Consider the following 24,280-nt stretch of genomic DNA (forward strand, 5'->3'; position numbering starts at 1 on the left):
AATAAGTAGACAACGTAGAGAAAATTGTATTTTTCAAAGTAGGCTGTACTAATATATCTAGCCCATATGCTTTTCTTTCAATATGAGGTTAAGATTCCTTCCAAAGGAGACAGGTCCACGTTCACGCTTATTGAGCCTGAGTGGACCTTTTAAAGTACCTCAACTGATATAGTAGGAATGGGAATTCATAGTAGGAATTATGAATTCAATGTTGAATTCATAATTCAACAGCGATAGGCTTCCTCACTATTGAGTACTTACTCTTCATTTAGCCACCATGTTGTAAGGAAGCCCAGGCCACATAAAAAGGCCAGATGTGGGTATTCCAATCAATAGCCAGTATAACCCATCAGATTTATGAGAGAAATATTCTTCAGATGAATCCAGCCCCCAGCTGAGGTCCTAGACATTGTATATCAAGGACAAGCTATGCTTGCTGAACTCTGCCTGAATTCCTGATCCACACAAGCTATGGGAGAATAAATTATTATGGTTGCTTTAAGCCACTAAGTTTTTGGGTAATTTGTTATGCAGCAATAGAGAATGTAGAATACATCTGACCAAGGTAAAAATGTTTTGTCTTCTTTTAAAATATTCTTATTCGTTTCACTGCTTGAATTCACTGGTATTGCAGCCCAGTTACATAAAATAAAATAATAATTGTTATTAAACTTACTTTTTTTTTTCCTATTCAGTAACAACCCAAGCTCAAGTTAAAGGACACAACAGTGAGGCTGTTGTATGGATCTTACCCGGCTCAACTGCAGACGGATCCTCCTTCTTCTTCCTTCCAGTGGTTGGTACTGAGAATTGCCTTCTTAGAAGAATGAAGAATGGTGAAGAAATCATGTCTTAAAGTTGACTTCATTTTTTAGAAAGTGATCTCTGGGGAGGTACCAGAGCTTGGAGAGAGTCAAGAAGTATAGAAATGTGAAAGCAGGTTGGAAGCGTTAAATCATGATGTAGGTATGTATGTACACAAAAATATGTCTTTGCAGCCTAAACCTCAGAACCAGAGTCCCAGTGCCACAAGATGGGGATCAGGTGTGCATTTTACAATACCTGGATATACTTCAAAATCACCTATAGGTGGTTTTAGAAACCCACCCTCAGAGATTCCAATTTCTGTTTTAATTGGTCTGGGGTGAGGCTTAGGCATTAGCATTTTCTTTAAAGCCCTCCAACACTTCTAATATGAAGCCAAGATTGGGATTTCTAGCCCAATAGCTTTTTCCCCTTTCTAAAATACTTGAGAGATGGAAAGCACCTGCTAAGCTGTGGGGTCTTACTCTAGTTACAATTTTTAATGGCAAGAAGGAGTGTAAAATCTGTCCCTGAGAGTGCACAGGTAGTTTACCACACGATAAATATTTATTGGTCATTGTGCCATATCTCCAAGGGGTACACCTACCTATTTAAAAATTACAGCAATCTGCACACACTCAGAAAGCTGAGCTGGCCCTGAAGGTGGAGCCAGTATTTGAACCTTGGTCTAGTTCCAGTACCAAGTTCTCCTCTACACAATGCAGCTTCTTTACTCCTAGGAAGGAATAAAACTGAAAAAGGTTATCTTCCTTCCTGGAGTTTGAAGTGTGCTTCAAGAACCCCAGACCTGGTAGGGAAGTCTGTCAGAAGGGCTGATGTGAATTCCTGGCAGCTGGAGTGATGCAAACCTGCAGCACAAGCCTCTTGCAAGGCTGAGGGCTCCTGAGTCCCAGAAAAGTAGAGTTGGGACTCTAGGGAGAGCAGAGTGCTGCTCTGGCTCCTCTGGGTAGGGCTGAGTAGAGGAGGGGCCACCACTATCCTGCCATGGGTGTCCCCAGCTCCTGTAGAGCAGGTTTTTCCTCCAGGATCTAAGCTGTTTATTGATTCTTAACATTTGTCCTGTGACAAGAGAAAGCCATTCACCCTGTATCAGCCACCTGGTACCTGTCACAGGCCAAGACCTGGCGGGAGCATGAGAAAACATTTGATGCAGGGTGAAAGCCTAAGAAGCAGAGTGCAGTTTGCTTTGTGAGGACAGTGGTGGCCTTACTGGACTGTGACAGCAGTATAATTAGCATTCACTGTTTACTTAAATATTGTGTACAGGAGCCACCGTGACAGTGCTTCAAAAGTGTAGGTGTGAGTAGTCAGGTCTGAATTTGAGTCCTGGTTCTCTTTCACTGTGTGACCTTGCCCAAGTTCTTTAATGTGTTCAAAGCTCAGTTTCCTTATTTGTCACGTGGAGTTAATGATAAGACCTGCCAGGCCTGCCTGGCAGAGTTGTTATATGGACATTCTAGAATTTTGCCGGGGATTGAAATCGAGATCAGTTGTTGTTTTCAGAGCCCATTATACTTCCTCCCATTCGGAAAATCACATGACCAGTTTTCTGGGCTGCCTGCTGTTACCCAGACAGTCTCTAAAACTGCTTCTTCTATGGGATCTATAAGCCCTCTTGCACACTTGTATTGCCTGGGCCCTCTGTCAGCTCCACATCCACCGGAGCACTGTGGCCAACATGGAAAGCACAATGGGGAGCGAGAGTGTTCTGGATTGGCAGGGAAGACAGGTACCCATCAAATTCTTGCACTGATAAGCACAGCATCTCAGACAGATATCTATGCCAGGGAAACTATGTGGGCTGGTTGGAGACTCCAGTGATTGAAATTACCTAATCAAGAAAACCAGGGTATGCTTTTCTGAGGAAGTGACGTTAGGGCTGAAATCAAAGGATGGGTGGGTGGATGAGGTTTTAGTAGAGGGTAGAGAGAAAACAATGCATTTGTGGGGAAGGGGAATATCTAGAAGTACCAAGAGCTGAAAGCAGTCAGGCTGGCCCTCCCATGAGTTGACAATCTGATTGATCAGATCATAAAATATTTATTGAACCAAATCCAGCAGTGAGCAAGGCCATTTTTTATTCATTGGCCACACATGTGAACTTGTTCATTTATTTTCCTTCTTTCTTCCTTTGTTCCTATGCAACTGGGGTGGGAAAAGGACTGAAGTCTACTGGTTCATTGTTGGAGTCCTGGCCATTCTACCCTTTAGTCTAGTCTTACCTATTGAGATGCTCTGGTCAACCACAGGGTGCCAAGGGCAAGAAATGGCTCTAGAAGTCTTCAGTCCTGGTCACATCCTCTGCTTCTTTCTATGCTAGGATTTGGGAACTCGTTTCCCACTAACCTTGGATTCTTGGGTGTCTCCTTTAGGAATTTTGGTTAGAAGCCTGTGGTACCTGTGGTTGAGGGCAGAATTCCAGCATCTCCACCAGATCCTGGCAGCATCCCGTCACTGAAAATCCACCATCATTTCTAATACCTTCAAACAGCACTCATAGTGCTTCCCAGGCCCTGTAACATTGTTCATTCACTTATTCACACATGCTTGTGTGTAAGGAAATGTGTTTAAAAAGTTTTACAAACTAATACAGGGTTCCCACAATCTTCTCCTGATGAACAATTAGTTTCGAATTTCCCCAAAACATTAATGCTAAAACAAAACAAAACAAAAAAACAGAAGCCCTTAGGTAAACCTAACTTGCACAAGAGGCAGGGCATCACATTCCATCAGTCAGTCATTTGTTTGGTATAGACCTGCAACACACATATATAGTTGTTCAGGAAGATGAAACCAGGAACAGGCAAAGAAGGGACAGAAATAGAAAATAAATGTAAGATTAAAAAAAAAGTAAAAGAGAAGACCCACCACCTCTACAAGGATAGGCTATGCCTTCCTTGTGGAGGTAAAGCTGGCTACCATATTCTAACTTCATTGTCTATAATTTTACTTTTGCCTTACGGTCCCGCAGATTCCAGTTCATGAGTGACTAATAGCTTGGGAGTGAGCAACTGGGAACTTCTATTACTTCAATATATTGCATTATTCTTATAGGATATTTCTACCTTGTTTCTAATGGGTTGTGATATACCGCAATGTTAAATAAAGATTCTTCAGAATGTTTCATACCCTTCCAGGTTTTTGATAATGGAATATTTGTTTGTGGGGGACAGAACTGGGGACTGAATCCAGGGCCTCACATATGCTAGGCAAGTGCTCTACCACTGAGCTATATTCACTGGCCTTTATATTTTTGAGACAGGGTCTAAGTTACCCAGGTTGGCCTAGAGCTTGCAATCCCCCTGCTTCAGCTTCCTGAGTAGCTGGAATTATAATCATGCACCAACACTCAGCTTTTTTTTTTTTTCTTCTTCTTCCTTTTTCTTTGAACTGTTTGAATCTGTGTCCCTGAAGTTTAGGGCATGTACTTGATAAATACTCTGTACTCCATTTGTTAGCAAATGCAAATTATTCTTTCTTTTACAGAATTCCTATTACTTCCACATCACTACTTATTTTCTGCTGGTTAATTAAATCCAGACACATTGACTTTGTCCTATCTTCAGTCTTTTGAATGATAATACAGGTTGAATATTTGTTATCTGAAATGCTTGGGGTTCCAAGTATTTCAAAATTTTTAAAATATTCATAAATGCAATAAGGTATGTTGGGAATGGGACTCAAGTCTAAATATGAAATTCGTTTCATATATACCTCATACACATAGCCTGAAGTTAACTTTATACATTTTTAGTGTATCTGTCTATTGTCAGGAACCCTCACATGAGATCACGTGGAATTTTCCAGTTGTGGCAACATGTTAGCACTCAAAGTTTCTCATTTTGGAGCATTTTGGGTTTTGGATTACAAAAGGTCAGTTTAATATTTTCTGTAAGTCAGAAATGTAGTACTTGCTGTGCTTTATATTAAACGAGGTTTCCAACACTTGTCCAACTCTGCTCTTTTGCCTTGGTGATACTTAAACTCTAAACTAGAAAATGTTTACTGCTTTACAAGTTGTTAACTTTAAGACATTCACAGCAACCTGGATAGTTTATCATCCTCCTTCCCAGATGGAAAATATTGAGGTTCAGAAAGGGCAAGTGGCTTGAAAAGGGTTAGAGATGCTCAAGGCAGATCTTCAATTTGAAAGTCCCCTGCTCACTTCAATGCTCCTTATTTGCCCCTGTAGGCTGTAGATTACAATCCCCAGCCCTCCCACAATAATTTTTAACGAGAGATAGCTCATGTTAAGCTGTCCCACGCCGCACTGGCCTTGCTGCCTGGGAGTTGGTTTCCTAAATGTTTTTTGCACACATATCACTAGACTCTGCATATTCTTCTCACCCTATGCTGAGTGCACAACTGTTCTCAAACCACGAGGGGTCCTCTTCCAGGGATGGTGTCTAGAGGCACTCAGAATGGTTTAGTGTTTGACATACTGTCAGGCTTCCCTACAATACAGCCTCTAACAAAACCAGGCTGTCTCAAACCCCTGGTAATAGAATTGTTTACCTTTATACAAAGAAATTTGGGGAAGCACCAAAATCTGTATGTGGTGTGTGCCCAGAGAGACTTCGAGGGGTTCGTGCTGTGAGATTGTTTAAAACCAAAAAACATGTCAGCAGGGCCTATGATGGTTCGGTGTGTGCTAAATGTGTCCTACAGGCTCAAGCGTGCTTTCCTTATGGAGGAACAGAAAATAGTTGTTTTAAGTATTGAAGGCACAAGCATAGAGTCCAAAAGCTAAATTTAAAAAAAAAGGAAAAAGTCAAAAGGCAAACAAAACAAATCAAACCAACCAAACCAACCCAACCAAAACCCAAAAACATGAGAGCTCAGTAAGATTCACACAACTGTCCTCACCCAGTAACCTTCTGTGAGGTCTAAATTTTATTTCCAATGCTGTGTCCTCTTCCTGCCATTTTATCTTGTGTTCTAGAAGGATTAAAAATGCTAGAGCACAAGTTGCACTGCCAAGTTGCATACGCAGTGGTGCTATAACTCCATAAACAAAGGAAAGCTACCCTATTGGAGGTTTAAACAATGGCCTAACCACCTTCCAGGAGATGGAGCACCATACATGTTGTCTGGGAGTACTGCACATTAGTATTGACTTAAGGGACTTAAAAATATCGACTGTGCTAGTATGACTAATTAGGCTTTGGTGGTTAATTTCCCTACTTTTCAGGAAAGCATCCTTCAGCACCAACCCCAACACCCCAGGGGAGTACAATGATCCTCTCTTTTCTCTCTCAGGCTTGAGAATCCCTATTGAGCACTAATTTCCCACTCCTGTGATAGGTGTTTCTTTGGAAACATATCTATTTCATTTCCATAGACTAAGCTTGAATCTAATTCACCAACTTCGTATTTTAAGTAGGAGGTAATTTCTGACAACATTCCCTATTTCCATTGTATTGGCCTGCTTCTATTTTCCATCTTCTGGAACCACCTTTTTAAAATTGTATTTCCTAGTAAACTATCCTGAAATACAAAACTGTATCTACCCATTTGTTGAGGAATGAGATGTATTCAGCACAGAACGCAACACATCTTCACAATGAATGTTTGCTTTAATAATCTCAAGTACAATACTGTAACCTGTAACTGATAGCACTATCAATGCCTTCCATATGCTCACAAATGCCTGCAGCCTCAACCATCTATTATTTGCATCTAGTACAATGCCTACTACTAAGTAGGTAATCAATGCTGAATAAATGCAGGGTCAAAGTTCTATGCCCCAGCAAGTAGGAATTCAAACCAATAGAAAACTCCATGATATTACGGGTAATGCACTTCTCTGGCTTCCTTTCCCACCTTGACAGGAGTATCATAGTTTTAGAAGCTTATTAAGAACTGGAGTAGTTAGAGAAAATAAAGGTCACAACTTTAAAACTTTACCTGCATAAATGGGTAAATACGCAAAGGTTCAAATGTTCTCTATTTTACAATTCAAGACCATTTTTAAATTTGAGTTTTCTGTTTGAAAAATGTCATTCTTATTTACAATATTACATTTCTCATCCCAGCTTTTACACATCTGCATGAGTGTATGGGTAAAAGGTTTTATTCTAAATGTCCTTTTCATTTGAAAAACTAAACTTATGAGAAACAGTTTAAATTTTAGTTCACTTAAAAATTCACCCCCATTCTTTATTCATCATACAGATGTAACTTATTCTAATATTTTATAAGATTCACCAAAGAGGGAAAGAACAGATATAACTCTGAGAAAATATTAAAACTCTATCCAAATATATAATTAGAAAACTGTTCATATTCTTTTTGTGTGATAACTTGTCAAGTAAGACTCAATGACAACACATTAATTCAAGTGACTTCAATTTTATTTTATTTTTCGTATAATCTTCAGGTGGGAGAAGTGTCATGTAGAGTATTCTTCCCACCCCTCACCCCACCAATTTGAATCATTCAAGAACTGGGATCTAAGAAATGCATTAGTAGACTATCAGTGGTATTATTATGTACAATTGGTTACAGCACCATGCTAATAAGCCGGGGTCATAGGACTCTCTGCAAGGGCCAATTAATTTACCTTTGTCCCATGGACCCAGGCTGCACTCCTGACTGCTGACAGCTTTCTTACAATGCATCCCACTGTCATGAGATAAGGTACTGGCAAAAGTGGTAGATAAATGAAAACAAATTATCTACACTAATCAAAGGGGAAAAAAATCCCATGTATGCTACTGATGGTGATTAATAGAATCTTATCTGTAAAGAAAAAAAAAAACATATGCTGTTTGCTCTACATTAAACATTTCAAGTCTAAAATATTCAATGACAGTAACATTTGACTCTTGCACTTGACAACTAATAAATAAAACATTCCACAAAAAGCTACAGTAAAGACCCTGATAATTGTTATCCAATCTGTTAACTGTTAATTCCACACAGACATCCTTTTTTAATATTAACTATGTACCATGGTTTTTGCATATTTACCACTAGTTATTTGGTTCAAAAAACTGTGAAAAATCAGCTAGAAAATTAGACATAAAACTGTATTCTGTATTTTATTTTTCAAACAGCCAGTGTCCACATTTAAAATGCAGAATTTGAAATGTAAGTCTAATAATTCAATTTAAAATAAAGCAAAACAACTTCCTTTAGTATCACAATACATAAAATGTTATTATAAACTCCTTAAGTGGCAAGACTAACTATATGACAACAGTGTCAAAAGCTGTGAAACTCATTAAACCTCTTAATGAGTAAGTCAGTTTAAAGAACATTTCTACGTTCCATGACTACACATGAAACAAGCTTTCACTGTATTATAAAGACTTAGCAAATCATGGCAATCATATGGGGTCAACCAAGACTTTTTTTTTTTAACAATGATGATAAAAATGTATTTAAACATAAAATCCTCCCAATTGTTTAAAAACAATTAAATATGGAGGACAAAATATATTTTAAAATATTCTGACTAAATTTCAATCATCAGGCTGCTGACTACTGATGTAAAAGTTTGTATTTAAAAATATCACAAATATCTTATTTAACAGTGAAAATTTCCATGTGGTAAGTTTCATCGCAAAGCGATTTTCACCTGAGTAGATTTGGAAATTTAGTGCTCATATTTTGGGGGGAGGATAAGGAAAGAGCCACTTTTTATCTGATCTGAGTTTGCAGTTGATTCCTCCACACTGATTTCCTAGGGGGCTGAAGAAACAATCTGCTGTGACTTTCCCAAGTCATACCATGCCCCCCCTTCCCTCATAAATTTGCTCTGGCATTTCATGAATTCTCAATATCCATCAAATATTTCCACTTAGTTACCCATTCAAGCTTGGCAACTAGATCCATTCAGTTCTACACAACAGCGTCTATATTATGTACATGTTTAATTATCAATAGGAAATAGAAAATAAAATTTTACAGTGATTGAGAAAAGGGTCAGAAAATTGGATAGGAAAAATAATACTGTATAATCAGAATAGCCTATTATCCTACCAGTTTCAATGACAGGGTTTTTCTTTTATTAGCTGATATACAAAGAAGGCGTAGGGAATCCCAGGAAAATAACACTATGTATCAGAAAATTCAAATGCTCCACCATCAGGATTTCCATCACACATTTAATTTCTTCTGTACAATTTTTATAAACTTGTTTTCTTTTCAAAATCATCAGATTTCCAGATTAAATTCAGCACTACACAGTATGCCCTTGAAGTAAAATGAGGTTACCTGCTTTATTTGGATACCAAGTTCCCTTCCAGACAGCATTAAAATAAAGACAAGTAAGACTACACAGATAAAATCCAGTATAATTCAAATCCAACAATGAAAAATTTCCCCCATATTGTTGCAAAATTCTTTCTACTGAAATGCTTTGCTACAATAATAAAAAGCATACATTACATATAAAAGATACCAGTGTACTAAAAAGTGACAGAAGTGGACTAGCAAATCCTTCAAAGCACATTATATAAATGACTAGCATTTAAAAACATTTCTCCTATAAAATGTAGGTCATATACATTTATAAATTGGCGGTTTTATTTCTAAAGCAGTGATGTGTGTGTTCAAATAGTTAGCTGTTCTGTACAGTATTATATTGACTCACTTCAAACTACAATAAGTTTGTCTTTCTTTGTATTGAAGTTGAATAAAGTCATCTGATTAGCTGAGAAATCAAGCTTGAAAAATAAGTATCTAAAAATCAAAGTAGAAAGTTTAGAATTATTGAAATGTAGCTATGAAATATGAAGAGAACTATCTATTTCACAATGGAGCTGAAGTCACCTCAAAACTTACGGGCTTGAATCTATATCAGAAACAAATATTAAAATCCAAAGCAAATCACAAAGTTAGGTAGCAGTACAGAAGCAGGGAAAAACAACAACAACGACAACAACAACAACAACACATCCCTTCCTTCAGTGTGATGGGCACTAAGTTTTGCGGTCTTCCTCCATCTTGCAGAAGAGTGGTAAGGCCATTCAATGCTTAGTGAAAGTGAGTACAGATGAAGCCAGATTTAGCCTGTCTCCTCTGCAACTTCAATTATGCTGTGTAAACAGTGTTACGTTCCAAAAGGAGGAACAATGGAATTTGCTTATAAAAACTGATTAAAGATAATCATCATTAAATGAAATAAGGATAATAATAACTCTGAAATGTTTTTAGAACTTTCCTGATGCTACTTGTAAAGTTAGCACTGCTATGTATTATTGCTTACATACAGTACAACATCATATGCCTTCTAACATAAAGCAGTACTGTGATTTGTTTGTACATATTTACAGATTCTTAAAAACAAGCTGTAAAAACATTACATACTTTCAGACAATACAAATTAGCACATTGGTACTCACTTCAAAACAAATGGAATGCATAACATTAATAAACATCATAAAGGAAGACTCACATGAAAGTCCTTGATTGTCAAGACACATTTATATATAAACTCTAACTGTGCAGAATTAAAGATTCAATCATAGGTACATCCTTACTTGATGAACCATATTTACAGCATGGTATTGCATAAAAAAATAAAATAATGTTTACAGGGTTTTACTTTTTTATCCATTTTGGATTAAAGAAAGCAACAAACATAACAAGAAATGTTTGTCTGCTTTAGTTTGTTTCCTACCAAAGTTTAAGTGAAAAAAAGGAAACATATGGTTTTTATTTGCAGAATATAGCAAAACAACTGGAAAATTATTTCCCTGAAATAAAGCAATTTGAAACGGAAAAGGTTTAAATTAAAATTGCAGACTCAAAAATTTCTCATTGATTATAATAGTGCTTCTTCAAGTAAATACATACTGTGAAAAAATGAGTTCTAGTTTAAAATGTTCTAAGATACGCAGTACTACAATAATGCCTACTTTTAAAGTTTCCCGGCTTTTATTTATTTATTCATTCATTTACTTATTTATTTATTTTAAACAGCCCTTTAAATACCCAAATTAATAAAGTGAAAGAAGTGGCAAAAGATCTAACCTCATAGCACTTTGCAAGTGTCTCGCATCTGTGGAAATGAAAGCCTGCCCTGAGCACAAGGCCTTTTCTGCCTCTCAAGAGAGAAAATGACCCAATTGCTGGCATCTTCAGCCAGAGCTAAGAAGATGGATTTCTACCTTACCAAGTAGCACATTTGCAATGTAGATCTAAAAAATTTAGGAGCCACCCAAATATTCTAAACCAAATGAAATATATGTGCAATAAAATTTTAAGTTAAAAAAGACACTTTTAGAAGATGTTGAAGATACTACTTTATCTAATATGATGTTTCCAATGCTCAAACATAAAAGTAGAACCTAAGAGAAAAAAAAAGCACACCTCGCTCACAGAGATCAAGGATTTAAGGGTGAAAGAGCATGTTTTTATAGAACAATTTGTTCACTGAGCGAAATGAGAAACATGAATTACAAAGGATATCTCATATCCTCCATGTTTCAAATCTAAAGCAGCACACAAGGCCACTTATTTTCTCTATTAATGCCCAGATAGAAATTAAACAATTTTCTGAACCAAAATGGGGAAACCCAAACTGTCCAGATGTTTATCATAGGATGATAATACAAGGTAAGTCTGGTAGGCATTTAGAATTTCACAGTAAAACAGTGATGACTGTACTTAAATGGTAAGTCAATAAGTTATGCTGGCTAATTATCAGTTATCTGAAAAATGCTTATAACCTGGTAGAAAAGTCTGCCATTTTGTAGATTTAAAGAAATGTGTTGAAGACAGGAATGCAACACCTGAAAATCTGCTTGCATAACTACCATTTTAAAAGGCCTTCCTTCCTAAGCTTATCCAAACTGCTCAGCAATAGTCACATTCTTAAAACTGTGCTGGTGATGTTAAAACAAACAAAAAATTTTACACAGTACCAAGAACTGCATCAAGTTCCCAAAGGAACACATTTTTGATCAGGCTTAAAAAAATAAAAATCAACTCAGGAAATAAGTGCCTACTGTCATCAAAAGTACTATAAGAAAAATGCCTATAGGATGAGCACAGTTCCATTTTTAACATCTCACCTGAAATAATTCTTCTTGCAATTAAGTGATGCATAACACAACACACATCAATCTTAAGGTCAATAATGGCAGAACTTAAATATTTACTTCAAAGAAGTCTAAATTATTGAAAACTTTGGCAGCAAAGAAAGCTGTCAAATGGGAAAACTAGTATTTCAAACAAAGCTTAATAACCAAAGTGTAGAGGAAACCACATTAAACATAATTTATATTCCTTAACATAAAAACACCAATATATTCAAAATAAATGAATATAAGTGAAGAATGTTGGAGGGGATATTTCTTTGTTCCCTTTCTTTATGAGAACAGTCTTGGGATAACATTAAATAAGAGACAAAAATAATTTAAATGGATAACATATTCTATACTGAAACAAAGAATGTAGACCTACAGGACCAATATAAAAGTTAAAATGGAAATTAACAGCTTCTTCTTCCAAAGATATTAATTTTAGGTTACCACTGGTGCTATATATCAGTACGTGCATTGTGACAAAGATTGCGGAAATTTAAAATACAAAAACCAAAAAGTTGGAACAAATTAAAGAAGATGATAGCATCAATATGACTGTTACGCTCCAAAAATCAGACCTGTCCAATGTGTAACTTAAACCATCATTCTTCAGAAAAGTATATATATATATATATAAAAGTACTATTATTGTACCATGCTGTATTATTTTAAGACAAAGTATTAAAAAAAAAAAAACATTCATGGTATAAGGATAAAGTCTGTAGTTTATTTAGATTTTGAAATGCAACAAAAAATTTCCGGTCACTCATCTAGCTGAAAAAGAAATTGTAGTTACTGGAGTTAGTAAACACTTTTGGTTTGTAAAACTGTAATGAGCAGTGTTCATTAAAAAGTAACTCAAGATAAAATAAGCAATTAAAAAGCCCATTTCTTGTTTCTCTGGACACTGTTTAATAATCCAAGAGTCTAGAAAGAGAAGGATTAAACCAAGTTTTACAGTTCCAAAGATAACCCAATTTCCTTTTATTGCCCAAAATTAAAATTGTCAATTATGAGATGATTATGACACAACCATATCAAACCTAAAACTCTAATTTTTTCACTTTTGAGAAATCAAATACCAAATAGATTCTAAGTGCTCTATGTTAACTGAAGTGTATATGTAAAGTAAAATACAATTAAGATTTAAAATGTGGAATATACATTTTGTGTAAGCATTATGTTCTTGGGAATGTAATCTACAGAATATTTTTTACTAAAACTTCAAAACCTTGATACTTGCACATGAAAAAAAATCATAAAAAAATATCTAGGTACAACTGTACAAAGAAACTGACACCAATATGCATACTTCCATAGAGAAGTGAATGCTTCAACAGTTGTGTATTTTGGTAAAAGTTTTGAAAGTATGCATATATTAAAAGTAATTAGGCTTTTAAATAGTGGAGTCTTAGACTATCAGATTTTTATTACTTTTTTTCTTAAAAAAAAAAAAACACATGTCAATATAATGCAAAATGAAAATCAAGGGTATATGGCATATCATTCTTTTTGAAAGGTGGTTTTCTTCTTTTTTCCCCCTATAGGACAAACTAATGTATTTAAGCCATAATCTCTTGACATTTAAACTTTAAGTTCACTCTGTCTGTAAAGTATACTCAGATTCCCTGCTGAAGTGCAATGACTATGCTGAAAAACTTAGAAACAGTATGAGTAAATTTCACACAATTACTAATCTCCTAAGAATGTACAATGTTATCAGTTAGGAAACAATTGTGCGAAAGTCTTTTTTTTTTTTCCTTTTTAACTTGGTGTAGGTGGAATAGCAAGTTTCTGATCTAAAACAAGTATATGCATTGCTTCTATAAAGGTGACAACATGTAAGGCAGTTCAAAGAATGCTGACTAACCAAACAAAACGTAGTTATGGGATTATCTTGCTATTCATATCAGCTTAACTTGTTATAACGCATTGCTCTTAAATCTGTACAGCACTCCATTTTACACAGAGTAACCCCACTCTTGATTAATCTGTTCTAAAGTGCCAATATTATTTACATTTTTTTTTTTTTTTAGCCAAAAGTCTGGCCAGTTGTGGCATCTGGTGAAGATGTCATCCCAGCTCTGTTATCATTTACATTCACCAAGGGAAATTCTGAAAATTCAGCACTTGTCCCTGGTCCCCGAAGGTTCACCTGTCCATTGGCAGTGCTAAATTGAGTAGCTATTCCAGCTCTGGATCCATGATATGGAGCACGGAAAGGCTGTTCAAAGGAGCTCATTTGGTAAGCTTGGTGGACAGGCTGAGCCTCAGCTTTCTTCTGAGAAGTCACTTGATCCAAAAAGTCCTGTGTTGATGTGGCAGAAGCATGGTTTGTCTCATCACCTGAAAAGGGAAATGAGTGCTGTGAATCACCAACTATTAGTCCAAAGTGGGACTTATCTGGAGTTGTTCTTAGTGGAGAATTCATTCCTGATCGAAAGCTATTGATGGGCATGGCTGCATAGACTTGCTTGTCTATGGAAGAGAATGCTGGCTGATTTGGAAGGGTCTGGTTATCAGTCACAAAGTTAAGGCTCGGGCTATTCAAATAGGCATCATTTTGGCTAGTTCTGTCCAAAGCCTGCTGCAGAAACTTTGAGTATTCCTGCAACATGTTGGCTTTATCTGATGAGGATGCTTGGGAGCTTGATCCAACATTCTCTGACTGGGTGACTTCCGGTACTTCTGATGAATTTATTGATATGCTAGAAGTCACTTCAGTGTCTGCAACACTGAAGGAAATCTCATGCTGTCCATTAGCTTTATGGGAATAATGATCCAACAAAGTCTGCAGTACCTCATCGGGAATAACATTTTTGTCATGATTACTCTTAATCTCCACATTCAGTGCTTGTGAATCTAATATGGATGCTGTGGTACTTTCATCAATGACACTTGCCACAGCTGCTTGTGTTACAGAAGGCTGCGACGCTATGGTACCCACATTCAGTGCATACTCCCTGCTGTTGTTACTTGCTGCTTGAAGATACCGCTTTTTCTTCAAAAATTGCATGGCATCATCATAATTAGTACTACTATGCACAGGTTTACTGGGTCCCTCTTGCAAGTTATCAACCTGATCAATGTCAGTATTGCCTTCTGAGTCCAGTAAAGCTTGTTTATCCACAAGTTCAAATGCATACTTTGAAACTTTGCTCTCTTCATATGTAGATAAAGGTGAAATTGTTTGATTTTGCTCCAGTGGCTGTTTCAGACTTCTCTTACTATTAATTTTTTTGAGAACCAACTTTGGTGGGTGTATTTCTCCTGATGCATCTTCTAAATGAGATCCCCCAACTGAAGAATGTGGCATTTCAACTGCATACTCTGCCACCATATACTCATCTTTAACTTTAGTACTTGAAGAATAAAGAGGCAAGTAATCATTTTTGTCTTTCTTCAGGTCAGATTTATCCAAAGAACTCTCTTTGTCCATACCAGATGATTTCTTCTCAGTTTTCTGCCTTTTCTTTTTTGGCAGTGAATTATCTTTTGGTGATGTGGAAAAGCCAGAATCTTCTTCAGATGTCAGAAGGCCACCTTTGATGGCACATCTGTTTAGTTTTTTGTCATGATTTTCATGGCACATACGTTTATGTTTCAATACACGATCTGTTCTGGAAAAATACTGTTGAATTCAGAGGTTGGAAGTGGGTTTTTTGTTGTTGTATTTGAGTTTTTGGTCAAACAAAGAAGAGAAAAAAGAAAACAATTAGTATAAGCATAATATAAGCAATTCCAAACAAATTAACAGAGCCAATTTTCTATTATAAATCTTATCAATAAGAATTTAGAAGTTCCTCAAATAGTCTTAGTAGTAAACAGCATTTTCTAATTTCTTAGATTTTATAACTTAATAAGGATAGAACAATTGCAAACTATCTATCTTACCTGTAAACAGTATTCACACTGGTAAGGTTTTTCTCCACTGTGAGTTCTCTTATGCCTTTCCATATGGTATTTTTGTATGAATCTCATACCACATTCATCACAGCGAAATGGTTTTTCACCTAGTACATGATAGAAAGTTTAAAACAAAACAAATATTGTAAAATAATGTATTACTTTGCAATAAGAAACTCTAAATATCCTTTGATAGTTATGATAATTCACTCTTTTCAAATGATAAAAAGTGCTCCCTATTCTAAAAGCTGAAAGCAGGGATACTCAATTTTCCTCCCTTCTGTTATGTGTGCATAGAACATAATCTCTAGAATGACCTGGAGAACAAGAAATTTATAGCAATATGGACATTCTTTCAGCAGAGTAGTTGATAATTTCTTATCTTTCTTTTTAATCATTTAAAATAATATATTAGAACTTTAAAAAATGTTATTCATGCAGAGTCTAATATCATTCTTAGGTACAGCTTCTTAATTCTTAATCTATTTTAGAAACATTTGTGGTTAAATGAAAATATAAACCCTGGGAAAATACTCTTTAAAATCTAATGTAAGGGCTGTGGCTGTGGCTGTGGCTCAGTGGTAGAGTGCTTGCCTAGTATGTGTGAGTGAGGCACTGGGTTTGATTCTCAGCATCGCGTATAAATAAATAAAATAAAATCTATTGACAACTATAAAAAAATTTAAAAAACATTAAGACATAAAACAAGCTTAGAGACCAAATTTCAAAAGTAAGGTTTGTTTTTTATTTTTTTAAATATTTATTTAGTTGTAGATGAACATACAGTATCTTTATTTATTTTTATGTGGTGCTGAGGATGGAACCCAGTGCCTCACACATGCGAAGCAAGCACTTTACCACTGAGCTACGGCCTCAGCCCCAAAAGTAAGGTCTGTTTATACTGATTCTTTTTGGCGGGAAGGTAGGTACTGGGGATTGAACCCAGAGGTGCTTTACCACTGAGCTACATTCCCCAACTTTTTTTAATTTTTTATATTTTTAAAATATTGAGACAGGATTTCACTATTTTCACTATATTGAGGTAGGACTTGAACTGAACTTGAGATAGTGATTGTCCTGCTTTAGCCTCCAAGTCACTGGGATTATAGGCATGTGCCACCATGCCTGGCTATATTTATTCTTTTTCTCAACTAAAACCAGCATTTCTTGTCATCTGGGGATGAATTATAAATTGAGTACAGTTAATTATACATACAACTGCTCTATCCCCATCCCTTAATTCCTTAAGAACTTTTAAGCTATAAGATACCATTACTATGGAGTTCTATAGTTTTTACTGATAAAAATTTTTAAAAAACGCTATAATGTTTGTTCTTTTTAGTTATACGTGACAGTAGAATGTATTTTGACATATTATACACACATGAAGCATAACTTTCCATTCTTGTGGTTGTACATGATGTAGAGGAATTACACTGGTCATGTATTCACATATGAACTTATAGGAAAATTATGTCCAATGCATTCTACTATCTTTCCTATTCCCATCTCTTCTCCCTTCCCTTCATTATAAATAGTTTTTGCTGATAAAACTGAAGTCTAATAAATAAACAATAAGTTACCTTGTATAATACTTGTTCGGGAAACTGCTGTTTCTACCTATCATATGCTTAATAAAATTTGACTGAATACTGCTCCTTTACCCACAGCCCTGCTGTGGGACATTAAAAATATCAGACATGCTACTTGTTTTCCAAGAGTTTATAGAATAATTGGAAAAACACGATACACATATTATAAAATGACAACACATAAAACTATATCAAGCTCTGGTTTACTTTTACAACTTTTACATTACCCTGTTTCCCTTCTTAACTTTGTCCTTCAGTCAAAATATCTACCATCTCACACTTCCTACTTTCTTTCTTTTTTTTTATTGGTTGTTCAAAACATTACAAAGCTCTTGACATATCATATTTCATACATTTGATTCAAGTGGGTTATGAACTCCCATTTTTACAGATTGCAGAATCACATCGGTTACACATCCACTTTTTTACATATTGCCATACTAGTGACTGTTGTATTCTGCTATCTTTCCTATCCTCTACTATCCCCCCTCCCCTCCCCTCCCCTCCCATCTTCTCTCTCTACCCCATCTACTGTAATTCATTTCTCTCCCTTGATTTTTTTCCCTTTCCCCTCACATCCTCTTATATGTAATTTTGTATAACAATGAGGGTCTCCTTCCATTTCCATGCAATTTCCCTTCTCTCTCCCTTTCCCTCCCACCTCTCGTCCCTGTTTAATGTTAATCTTTTTCTCATGCTCTTCCTCCCTGCTCTGTTTTCAGTTGCTCTCTTTATATCAAAGAAGACATTTGACATTTGTTTTTTAGGGATTGGCTAGCTTCACTTAGCATAATCTGCTCTAATGCCATCCATTTCCCTGCAAATTCCATGATTTTGTCATTTTTTAGTGCTGAGTAATACTCCATTGTGTATAAATGCCACATTTTTTTAACCCATTCATCTATTGAAGGGCATCTAAATTGGTTCTATAGTCTAGCTATTGTGAATTGTCACACTTCCTACTTTCACCTTGATCCATGCTGCTCCTTCAGTCAGGAATGCCCACTAAGTGTTCAGACATCACCCTCCCAATGAGACCAAATCAATCTCCTATGGGATACTTTGCTCCTTCTTCCTGAATTTCCACAGAACTCCATTAAAACAACTCCTACGGCACTTATTACTTACAACTCAATAATTATTTCATACATTTCTATTTTTTACCATATTATGCTTCCTTAGACTTAAATTATATTTAGGTAGCTCAAAAATACCTTCTGTTATCTTTAGGTGCCAAACAAATGATTACTACAGTGAATTACCAGTGAGAAAAATGTTATTATGAGTTGTTATGATTTGGAAAAGCTTTTTGGAAATGTTAGGAATCTAAGTGAAATAGCACCTGAAGTTAAAATTCCACAGAAAGAAAATTTCTGGAAGAATAACAGAGCTGCTAACTGTTTTTAGATACTGTTTGATGTCCAGGAGAAATGGTGCCTAAGAATAGAATTTAATTCGGCAACAAGTAAATTATATAACCTGGTAAGTCCCAAGTTTTCAATTCTATGCCTATTTCAACAAAATCAACACAGGTGCATTAAAATAGGTTGTAATTCATAATCTGAGTTTGTATGTTGTCTGTTAATTAACATAATTTTATAATTATTATTGTTATTATGGAATTACATATTACATACTATATTTAAGGTTTTATATGTGTTTCTTTTTTAAAATTTTTATTAGTCATTGAATGACCTTTATTTATTTAATTGCTTATATGTGGTGCTGAGAATCGAACCAAGTGCCTCATGCATGCTAGGCAAGCATTCTACCACTGAGCCACAACTCCAGCCTCTATATGTATTTCTTATCTGGGACAATGGGACAAAATAGTTAAAACTTACAAGGTTGTAACTTCTGTAACTGCTACAGAGTTACCAAATTTTAGGGAAAAAGAGACTTTCCGGTGGCTTTCAAATTGTGCTCTTACAGGTTCCATAGAGGCTGCCATGCACTGCTGCTGATATGGCAAAAGGTTCAATGCTTATTAAGCAAATTCAGTTGCAGAGTAGCTCACTTTGATATACTGGGACTCCAAGGAAACATTCCAAGGGTCCAGAGGTTAGAGGTTAGAAAGCTTTACCAATTAATCTAGACTAATTCACATTAAAGAAATACTGAAGCCCAGAAAAGTTAAGGAACTTGCACACCAAATAATTAATACAGTAGAAGTCTGGAGAGGAGAATACTTATTCAGGAAGTTTGGAAGAAATGGAATGAGAAATGAGATGAGAAATAATAAAGTAATCCATTCAAGAATACATTGTTAAAGAAAAGGAGACAAAGCTGAAGGCAAAGGAATCAGTGTAGAAGAAAAACTGAACTAAAATTGAATTATTACAGTGAATAATCAAAGGAATAAGATTCCAAAGAACCAAGAAGGAACAGATAATGTTGGAAAGAAGTAAGAAAAGGTGCACATTTTAAAATACAGAATGTAGATGATAGAGATCATTAGGTTAGAACTTAAATCATTTATCAAAAGCAAGAAAGGATACAAGAGAAAATGAGTATGTTGATTAAAATTCAATTAAATCTGCCTAATATTTGTAGACTAGAAGACAACATTGTTAAGATGGTAACATTCCTCAAACTGAGCAGAAGATTCAAAGTAGAAATTCACAACCTTATACTAAAACTCACATCCAAAAACAATTTTTAAAAACCACATAATCAAGGTAATGTGCTAATGGCTTAAGGACAGATATGTATTAAGAAATGGAACTGAGTGGGCTCGGGTGTGGCTTAGTGGTAGAGCACTAGCATATATGAAGTCCTGGTTCAATCCCTAGCACAACAAAAGCAACAAACAAACAAATACAAAAGAAATGGAGTTTAGAGTCTGGAGGAAAACCTTTACATTTATGGTCAAGTGGTTTTCTAAAAAGGTGCCAAGGCGAGGGCTGGGGTTGTAGCTCATTGGTAGAGCATTTAACTAGCTCATGTGAGACCCTGGGTTCGATCCTCAGCACCACAACTTAAAAAAAAAAAAAAAAAAAAAGAGGTGCCAAGGCAGGCTGGGGTTGTGGCTCAGTGGTAGAGCACTTGCGTAGCATGTGTGAGTTCAATTCTCAGCACCACATATAAATAAATTAATAAATAAAGGTCCATCAACAATTTAAAAAGTATTTTTTAAAAAGGTGCCAAGGCAATTCAATGGAGAAAGAATAGTGTTTTCAACAAATATGCTTGGACAACTTAATACTCACATGCAAAAGAATGAAGAAGATGCCTCCTACCTCACATCATAAATAAAAATACCTCAAAATGTATCATAGGCCTTAATGTTAGGACCAAAACTATTAAAACACAGGAATAATCTTCATGACCTTGGCTAGGCAATGGTTTTTCAGGTATGATACCAAAACACAATAACCAAACAAAAAAATAAATGAACTTCATCAAAGTTAAAACTTGTGCTTCAAAGGACACTATCCTTACCTCGCCCTGCAAAAAATGTTTGCTATTGTGGGAAACTATGGCAATTCCTCAAAGACCTATCACATGACACAAAAATTCTATTCCTAAGTATATTTTCAAAAGAATTAAAAACAGGAACTCAAACAAATACCTGTATACCAAAATATATCACAGCATTATTCAAAACAGATGAAAGGTGAAGCAAGCCACTGTCGATCAACTTAAATAGGGAGAAAAATGTGATGGGTACAAACAATGGAACAGTATTCAGTTGTAAAAATGAAACCCTGATACATACTACCTACAAACATGGGATAAACCTTGAAGATATTTTGCAAAGAGAAAGAAGTCAGATACGAAAAGGATAAACAGGGACCGAGTCTACTTATATGACGGATATAGAATAGGCAAATTCAGAAACACTGAAAATAGACCAGTGGCACAGGAACCAGGGGAGGCATCGAGGGGATGTTACTGTTTAATGGTTGTAAAGTTTCTGAAGGCTGGATTTTTTGTTTGTTTGTTGTTGTTGTTGTTGTTGTTGTTTTGTCACTTTCTGAGATGGAGTCTTGTTATGCTGCCCAGGCTGGCTTCATATTTACAATCCTCCTGACTCAGTCTGGGGAATAGATGGACTCACAGGCATACAACAAGTGCCTGGGCTTGATTACAGAGGTTGTTTATATAACCTTATAAATTTGCTTAATGCTATTACATTGTATAGTTTAAAATGATTCAAATAATAAAATTCCATGCAATCATTTTTTTAAAAGTGAAAAGACAATTCAGAATGGGACAATTTATGAATCATATATTTGATAAGGGATATAATTTAGAATATAAAACAGCTCTTTGTATAAGAAAAGATGTAAAAATGACCAATTAGCATATAAAAAGATGCTCAACATCATAATTATTTAGTAAAATATAAATCAAAACCACAATGGTTTCAAACCTACTAGGGATGGCTAAAATAGTAACAAGTATTAGCACTGAGTTGTAGATGGCTGTTATGATTATGAAATAGTATGATTACTGTGGAAAACAGTTTTGCAAGCCATCAAAATGTTATAGCTGGGCTGGGGATGTGGCTCAAGTGGTAGCGCGCTCGCCTGGCATGTGTGCGGCCCGGGTTCGATCCTCAGCACCACAAACAAAACAAAGATGTTGTATCCGCCGATAACTAAAAAATAAATATTAAAATTCTCTCTCTCTCTCTCTCTCTCTCTCTCCTCTCTCACTCTCTCTTTAAAAAAAAAAAAATGTTATAGCTACCATATGACCCAGCGATTCTATTCCTAGGCTTATAACCAAGAGAACTAAATACTTAAGCCCTCATAAGCATTGTACACAAGTATTAATTAAAATACAGCATTATTTACAATAGCCAAAAAGTAGAAACAGTCCAAATATCCACCAGTTGGATCCATGTGTGCATTATTCAGCTGAAAAAAAAGGAATAAGATACATGCTACAACATGTCCAGAATGAGCAGATCATACTGACAGAAAGCAAATTAATGGTTGCCTTGAGCTGAGAGGAAGTGGGCAATAAAGGTGAATGCTAATAGGTATGGGTTTTCTTTTGGGGGTGATGACAGTGTTCTAAAAATTAGATAGTGATAGTACAACTCTGTAAGATACTAAAAACTGCTGAACTGCATACTTTAAACAGATGGGTTTTTCTGATACTGTGAATTTTATCTCAATAAAGTTATGATTTTAAGGGGCTGGGGTTGTGGCTCAGCAGTAAAGCACGTGCAGGACCCTGAGTTTGATCCTCAGCACCACATAAAAATAAATAAGTTAAATAAAGGCATTGTGTCCAACTACAACTAAAAAATAAACATTAAAAAAAAAAAGATTATGATTTTAAAAATACAGTATAAGGGCTGGGGCTGTAGCTCAGTGGTCAAGTGCTTGCCTAGCATGTGTGAAGCACTGGGTTCAAGCCTCAGCACACATAAAATACAGGTATCGTGTCCATCTACAACCAAAAATATTTTTTTTAAATATTGCATAAGCACACAATTGGTACCACCCAAAGTATATAAATTAGAAATTCTTTCTTTTATTATATTTGGATGATAAACTCCTAGAAACAATTCTTGATCAAATAATAAATATATTTATAATTCTGAAATATATTATCAAATATATTATCAAATTGTTCTCCCTCCACAGGAGACATTATCAATCTATATCCTCTATCAGCAAAACTATTTCCCTATAACATCACCATATACTACTATGTTGTCCAACTTTTTGATAACTATATACCTAACCTGAAAACATGATCTCAGCTTGAGGTCAAACCATCTTATATCTTATTCAGTTTCTATGAACTATTCACTCATACCTTCATCCAATTTTGTGGTAGGCTGTCAGTCTTTTTCTTGAAGACTTGTAAAGGTTTTATTAAGGAGGGTGATCTTTTGTTTTTGAGTTCTAGGTTTTTTCTAGCCTTTCTATACCCCCTTGAATGGTGGAGATGAAATAAAAATTGTTAAATTTTTACACAGCTGAATGTGTCAATCTTCTCCTTGATGGATATTGGATTCTCAGTATTATTTAGAAAGGACTTCCTTACTCCTATCCACATTTTTACATATGTACTTACAGCTGCTTCTGCTGCTTTTTTTTTTTTTTTTTTTAACATTTCATCTGATATATGGAAGTCATCTTGAGGCAGAATGGGAGGTTTGAATGGTTTCTAGATGGCAATCCAGTTTTTCCAGGACTACTGATTGAAAAGTTCAGGTTTTCTTTTCCCATTTTTCTTTCCCTCTCTTATCTACTTTCTCTGGCACTGTATGAAAAAGTAGTAGTGATAATGGATTCTGTATCTTGTCCCTGGCTTGGGTACTTTGAATGTTTCTTACTTTTGAATGCAAATGAAAGTAAAATAACTGTTGCCTATTTGCCTTAAGAAAAATAAAAACATCTAAATTTCTTTTGGAAGAAAATCCTTTTTTATTTTTCCTTTTGGGGGTCTAAGTGCTTCCACTGAAAAATGAAGACAATCTATATAGTAATTTTAAGATTAACAGGAAAAACCTTGAAGAGTAGCAAGAGGGCTGGGGTTGTTGCTCAGTTGCCTAGCGTGTGTGAAGCACTGGGTTCGATCCTCAGCACCACACAAAAATAAATTAAAAAAAAAAAGTAGCAAGAAATATATTTTTTTTAAGCATTCAGGAAAGTAATAACATGGTGAGAAAAACACCCCAACGTGTCCCACAAATGGTAATTTTCTAATACTCAAAGGCCGTAGAGTTTCTCTTCTAATGATTATCCACTAAATCCCCCACTGTGCTGTTTTTCCCTGGTAACTTTGACACTGCATATAAACAGTTTTCTATGGGTGAAAAATTCTTTCTATAACAGATGGGTAACTGCTATGATTTCAATATGGTTTGAGTGAATCCCCCAAGGGTTCACCATGGAGTGGGAGCTTGGTCCTCACTGTGATAGTACTGGGAAGTGATGTGGATTAAAGAGATGG

General features: G+C 35.6%; 1 protein-coding gene across 7 annotated transcripts in view; it reads right to left on the reverse strand.

The window, feature by feature from the left end:
• Positions 1 to 8,683: 8,683 nt before the first annotated feature.
• Znf148 (zinc finger protein 148) overlaps positions 8,684 to 24,280 on the reverse strand; it is a 145,105-nt gene continuing 129,508 nt past the window's right edge. For all 7 annotated transcript variants that reach the window (XM_058583529.1, XM_046457898.2, XM_046457897.2 and 4 more), the window contains 2 exons: positions 15,756 to 15,874; positions 8,684 to 15,492 (listed from right to left, as the gene is read on the reverse strand). In XM_058583529.1, coding sequence (XP_058439512.1) covers positions 13,894 to 15,492; positions 15,756 to 15,874 — 1,718 coding nt within the window. In that variant the 3' untranslated portion in view covers positions 8,684 to 13,893. The remainder of the gene's footprint in view (positions 15,493 to 15,755; positions 15,875 to 24,280) is intronic.

Source organism: Marmota monax, unplaced genomic scaffold (assembly GCF_021218885.2).
Source record: "Marmota monax isolate L192 unplaced genomic scaffold, Marmota_monax_Labrador192_F-V1.1 WCK01_AAM20220418_F8-fsc00052, whole genome shotgun sequence".
In the NCBI taxonomy this organism is placed as follows: domain Eukaryota; kingdom Metazoa; phylum Chordata; class Mammalia; order Rodentia; family Sciuridae; genus Marmota; species Marmota monax.